General features: G+C 43.2%; 1 protein-coding gene across 7 annotated transcripts; it reads left to right on the forward strand.

Annotated features, from left to right (window-relative positions):
• The first annotated feature begins 305 nt into the window (after positions 1-305).
• BZIP16 (basic region/leucine zipper transcription factor 16) lies at positions 306-4804 on the forward strand. Of its 7 annotated transcripts, none has more exons than XM_087693009.1 (13): positions 306-749; positions 1139-1259; positions 1337-1393; positions 1554-1655; positions 1766-1852; positions 1959-2018; positions 2090-2259; positions 2399-2453; positions 2558-2606; positions 2734-3026; positions 3738-3815; positions 3903-4028; positions 4099-4804. In XM_087693009.1, exons 2-13 carry the CDS (start codon positions 1194-1196, stop codon positions 4300-4302), a joined length of 1347 nt encoding a protein of 448 aa, XP_087549135.1. In that variant the 5' UTR covers positions 306-749; positions 1139-1193; the 3' UTR covers positions 4303-4804. The 7 variants fall into 7 exon arrangements, with proteins under 7 accessions (XP_087549135.1, XP_087549139.1, XP_087549140.1 ...); XM_087693013.1 differs by having other exon boundaries at positions 4105-4804; XM_087693014.1 differs by having other exon boundaries at positions 2567-2606.
• Positions 4805-5916: the final 1112 nt, after the last annotated feature.

A 5916-nucleotide genomic window follows, 5' to 3' on the forward strand; every position in this document is an offset into this window, starting at 1 on the left:
ACTACTCTAAGAGCTACTTGAGCATTAGACCAGCATGGTATGAAGGTAAAGGAAAACTATGGGAAAGGCACGGGGGTGGGGGGGCATGGCCAAGAGAGGGAGGGAGGGTGGTACGAGAGAGAGAGAGAGAGTGTGTGTGTGTGGGTGGGGGAGTGCATATACATGATCATACATATACATAAGACTCTAAGAGGAAGTGAGAGAAGGGAGCCATACATGCATACATGATTACCTCCTCCATACATCATATATACATACATACACGATTACATCTCACATACATCGTATATATACATATATGACATGAAGGCATGGTATGTTGTTGGGTGAGTAGGCAGTTTTTGTTGCATTTTCGGTTTGGCTGATGATGTGGTGCTTCGCACAGAGAGCTTTTGGTGGGCTTGACGATGATGAGTGAGCGTCTGAGGTGTGCATCAGGGTGGGGGGGCACATGACAGAAGATCCACACACACGCAGCCTCACTAGTACCCATCTCTAAAACCTCTCTCTCTCTCTCTGCGTTTCTTTCTCTGGCGATCATATGGGCGCTCCGTCTCTCCTGTCTCTTTCTCCTTCCATGCCCTGATTCCCCTGTCCCTGCCCTTCCCATGGTCCCAATTCTGCTATCTTTGCTCGCTCATTTAACCACCCTTTTGATCACTCTTGAGTCTTCTGTCATTGGGTTCCTCGTTCAAGCCGGACCAAAGCTGCGTGGCTCACATTCGGTGTGCAATCGCGTCTTGACGAAGGTACCGCCTTTTCTCACCAATTCTGCTATTAATTCCGAATTTGAATTCGCAGTAATGTGTGTGTGAGAGAGAGAGAGAGAGAGAGAGAGAGAGAGAGAGAGAGAGAGAGAGAGAGAGAGAGAGAGAGAGAGAGAGAGAGAGAGAGCGAGCGAGCGAGCGAGCGAGCGGGTAGGGGAGGGATCACCTTGCCCATTAGCATGCCTACGCATTAGCCAGTGCTCCGCCCCCCCCCAACAACACACACACACACACGCACACATACACACAAAAATAAGGGGAGTGCAATAAGGAGCACTCCCCTGATAGAATGAATACCCCAGAAGGTTTCCCATTGAGTTTTGTTCTTACAATTCGGCTTGACAGACCTTATTTTAACAACGAAAGGTCAGTTTGTTTTGTATGATAGGTAAGAGAAAGGAAGTGCCCCCTGTCTGCTGAGATTTCATGTCAGACATGGGTTCAGGAGAGATGGGCACTCCTACCAAGACTACCAAGACGTCCACGCCCCAGGTGCATGATCTTTCTGGTGTTTTAAGTGCCCGAGGGATGTATTACAGCTCTGTTCTGATTCTGGCTCATATTGTCAGGAGCAGCCTCCAGCCACGACGCCAATGTCTTACCCCGAATGGGCAGCTGCTTTCCAGGTCCGTAGCATTATGCAACCTAGGAGTATAATGACGCCTGTTCCGCAGCTTTTACCTTTGAAATTGTCCTTGTATAGTTCTTATGGGAAGAACCTGGATCATGCTTTTTGTACCGGTCCAATTGCACAGCTCTCTTTGACATCCACAGTGCATCTTACAGGCATACTATGGGACAGGAACAGCTCCATTGCCTCCTCCAGGGTACTTCGCCTCTACAGTTGGTTCAGGTCCACAACCCCATCCATACATATGGAGTGCTCAGGTGATGGTTTGCTCTATTTAATAAACTCACTAATGCTAGGGATGCCAAGATTGTTTGATCGACATTTTTTTGGAGCGGGTCTGATCTGATATCCTTCTGCTTATGAACAGCCTCTGATGCCACCATATGGAACTCCACCACCCTATGCAGCTATGTACCCCCATGGAGGAATATATGCCCATCCTTCTATGCCTCCTGTAAGTGAAACACTTTTGTCACCAGAGATCTGCCCTCTCATGGGTGCAAAACTTAATATGTTGTATGCTATTTAATATGACATAGGCGAGCTTTTGTTTTGACTAGGGTCCTCATCCGTACAGCCCTTATGGCATGGCCATTGGAAATGGAAATGAGGCCCCTGGGGTATGATTGTACTTCGTTTTTACCATTATGTTTGTATGGCTGGAAGACAATCCTGATCGAGTATCTTGCAGGGTGCTACATCAGGGGGCACAGATGCAGAGGGGAAGTCAACGGATGGAAAAACCAAAAGTGCAATGAAGAGGTCCAAAGGGAGTTTGGGAAGCCTTGGAATGCTAACTGCCAAGGCAAATGATTCTGCAAAAGGAAACCCTGGTTCTACGAATGGAGTTTTGTCTCAGAGGTAAGGTTCTGTTTCATCAGTGATTTGGCTCTAGTGGCACATGTAGAGATATCCAATGTGCCCCTGATCATGTCATAATCATCATATGTGGCCTTAATTGGTGTTTCAACGAGTTGAAACTTTCTTGTTACCACTGTAGTGGCGAGAGTGGAAGTGAAGGCTCAACAGAAGGTAGCGAGGGAAACTCTCAATATGTAAGGCCTGGTTCCTTTTAGCTCAAATCTGTAAAATGATCTTCAAGTATTGGCTTATGGATGCTAGATACACGTTGCATTTCTTAAATGTAAGCTGATGCCAGGGTTCACAGGGAGGTCGGAAGGGTTCATTTGATCAGGCAACCTCTGAAGGTAAAACATCATCTTGATTTAGGAACTTTCTAGTGCAATTCCAGTAAAATTCAATTCATGTAAGAGGCCTATGTTTCTACACAATCACAAGAGTTATTTCTCAAGTGTCCTTGCAATGTGATGGCAGCTGCTGTGGCTAGCTCAACACCATATGCAAGTGGGCAAGATGTAAATCATGCAAGTGGGAACCATCCTGCTGCTGCTTTACCTATTTCTATAGCCGGGAAGCAGGTGGTAGGTGCTGGCCCACTTACAAATCTAAACATTGGCATGGATTATTGGAGTGGGGGAGCCCCTGCTGTGTTGGCCAACAGCCGAGGCAAACGAAATTCACCAGCTGTAACGACCACGGCAATCATACCTGCAAACAACATGGTCGGCCCTGCAAGAGATGGAGTCTCCTCTGAGCTATGGATTCAGGTCTAATTTGCCTTTTTATTAGTTTGGTTTTATGTCTGCTCCTGTGATTCTCAAGCCAAGTTTTCACCTGCTTATGATGTTTTTTGAGTGATCCTGGAATGCATGCCTTAAAAGGCACTCGACAAAGCTTGGATTTGACACACGCATAATTAGGATCTGCACTTCTAAGTTGTGCATGCTGACACCAATTCATTGTAGTATCATGCTTATCAAGTTGTTTGAACAGTCAAAATCGTTTGTTGGAGCCCATTTTGAACCAACTGATTGAAACTGACATTAAATTCTGCTATTATGTTCCGGAACAGAAAACAAAAAAATGGGTATGGAGTGGATTTTACTGTGTTAAGAATGGAAGAATGTTGATTGTTGTTAATGAATAAAGCCTTTTAATTGGAGTGGTTTTCATTTTTGAAGATGGACTTCTACCTTAAGTTCTGCATGTTGAAGATAGGCTGACCAGAAGATATAAGTTGTTCTTGTATCTTTGCATCCTAAGCCAGACATACACAGTGCTGCAACTTGCACCTGTCAAATGAATGCATTGTTAAAGTGTATTAATCTAGAGAATGAACCTACCAATAAATGCGAAAGTCAGTGGCCAAGTTACAGGTAGGCTAAGAAGATAAATGAGATAGTCAACAGTGTGGATTAATGGCCAGGCTGATGTAACAGCTATAACTTGACGGCTGACACAGATATTTGACTGGGCAGGATGAGAGAGAATTGAAGAGACAAAGGAGGAAGCAGTCAAACAGGGAATCTGCTCGAAGGTCAAGGTTACGGAAGCAGGTAGGATGCCAAAGATATGGTCCTTATTAATTATCTGAGAATGTGATCAATGTTTTAAGAAAATTATACATTTTCTTCACTTGGCAGGCTGAGTGTGAAGACCTTGCAGCAAGAGTAGAGACCCTTACTGCAGAAAACACCACTCTTCAAAATGAACTTGCACGAATAACTGAACAATGCAAGAAGCTTTCTGCAGAGAATTCTTCACTACAGGTAAGATGACATACAACCAAGGAACCTGGAATTTGTAGTTTGTGTGATTTCAAATGCTCATGCATTGCAGGAACAGTTGCAAATGCGAAGGGTACATTCAAATGAGTTAACTGGAGAACTAGATAATGACATACAAAGATCTGGAAAGAGAGATTTAGGACATTCAGCAAATGAGCACCTGCGACGGGAGGAGGCGGAGGCTTATGACCTGGCAGGGACTACTGCAGTAGGACATGAAGCTGGGAATATAGCAGTTTCCGTCTCTTCGGGTTAGATCAGACACCTCCCTTACTACATGGGGCTAACAACTGACTGAATTTACAATATACAGGAAACAGTGCCTTAGGTGAAAGCCAATCGTAATTTGCTGACTTGGCAAGTGCTTGATAGCACATGAGGTGTAACAGAGCTTGTTGCTTGAACACAAACTTCAAGCTGGGCAATCAGCCCCAGGAAGCTACCTTCTTTGTCAGGTATAGTCACAACAATGGCCCTTTATACGGATGCTGTATTTCAGACAGCCCTAGAATAAGCAAACACAAGCCAGTGCAAGATGTTCATTTGCTCCAAAGTGGCAAAGGGAAACGTTGTCTATGCCTGGTCGAAGACTCGTGCAGAGCTACATGTAATGGCAACTATTATTTTTCTTGCCAAAATGTACCAACACCAGTTTTGTCTTTGTAACCAAACAAACAAGAATACTATTGGTACTTGTAACAATACCCGTTGTATGTGCACTATTTCCTGTTTACTTGAATACACTTGAGAATTCTGTACTATTGTATATATGGACTGTTCAGTTCCATCTTCTTCTTTTCTGTGATTGTGAGACATCAGTGAACAGCCATGGCCAGGGTGTTAGCTGCGTGAAGTTACACAATTGGCGTTGCAGAAAGATGTGATAGTTCCATCATATGGGGTTCTTCATAGGTTCCTTTTTCATACGTAGATCCTCTGGAAGTTGGTAATGCATAAAGTTTTGCTGCAATCTTTTAAATTAATCAACTTGTGGAGAAACATTTCATGCACAAAGGGTCGAAATTGAATTGAATAGTTTTAAGACCTATTCAATGGTGTTGACATATGCACAACACTAGGTTTCAAAAAGACCTCAATGTATTGGTCTATACCCTTTCAATAATTGTTTTTATTATACTTGGAATGTAGGTTTTGTTGAACTCAATGGTCTAGAGACTTCAAAAATGTGTAAGGCATGCACAATACTGGCTTAAAAGAGGGCCTCAATTGACCAGTGAGCCAATTATAGACAATCCAAATTAGATAGTAGTAGCTCCTCAAATCATGTGTGAGAGATGCATCATGTGTAGCTATTGTGGTAATCTTTGCTTGAAGAATTGGTCAAATCATGTAGAAGCCCTTTGCATCAATGAACACCAAAATCTAACTCCAGCAAAAGTGCAATATTTTACCCTTTTTTAATGCAATATTTTGCTTGAAGAATTGGTCAAATCGTGTAGAAGCCCTTTGCATCAATGAACACCAAAATCTAACTCCAGCAAAAGGGCAATATTTTACCCTTTTTTAATGTGTTATATGTTGCCTCATGGTAAATAAGGGCAGTCCTTGCCGACGAAGCTTGAATCGACTGAACTCACATATCCTAGCTTGTAGTCACAAGCTCTAATCAACTAGGTTATGGCCCCAACCTCACTATATTTCACCCTTGGAAGTTAATACTTGTTGAAGTATTAGAGTTAGATGATTTGTCAGTTTTGCTTGAATGCACTTCCAAAATCTATTCGCTAAATGTGCAATATTTCACTCTTATCCTCAACTTCCAATCTCTTCCTACCACTTGCATAAGTTATGGGCCCTAGATGATCATAACATGTTGGCAACGGTGTTTGGTATTTTATGGGATGACATA

The sequence above is a fragment of the Lygodium microphyllum genome, chromosome 14 (genome assembly GCF_053477565.2).
Source record: "Lygodium microphyllum isolate KBCC chromosome 14, Lygodium_microphyllum_v1.1.10, whole genome shotgun sequence".
NCBI classification, from domain to species: domain Eukaryota; kingdom Viridiplantae; phylum Streptophyta; class Polypodiopsida; order Schizaeales; family Lygodiaceae; genus Lygodium; species Lygodium microphyllum.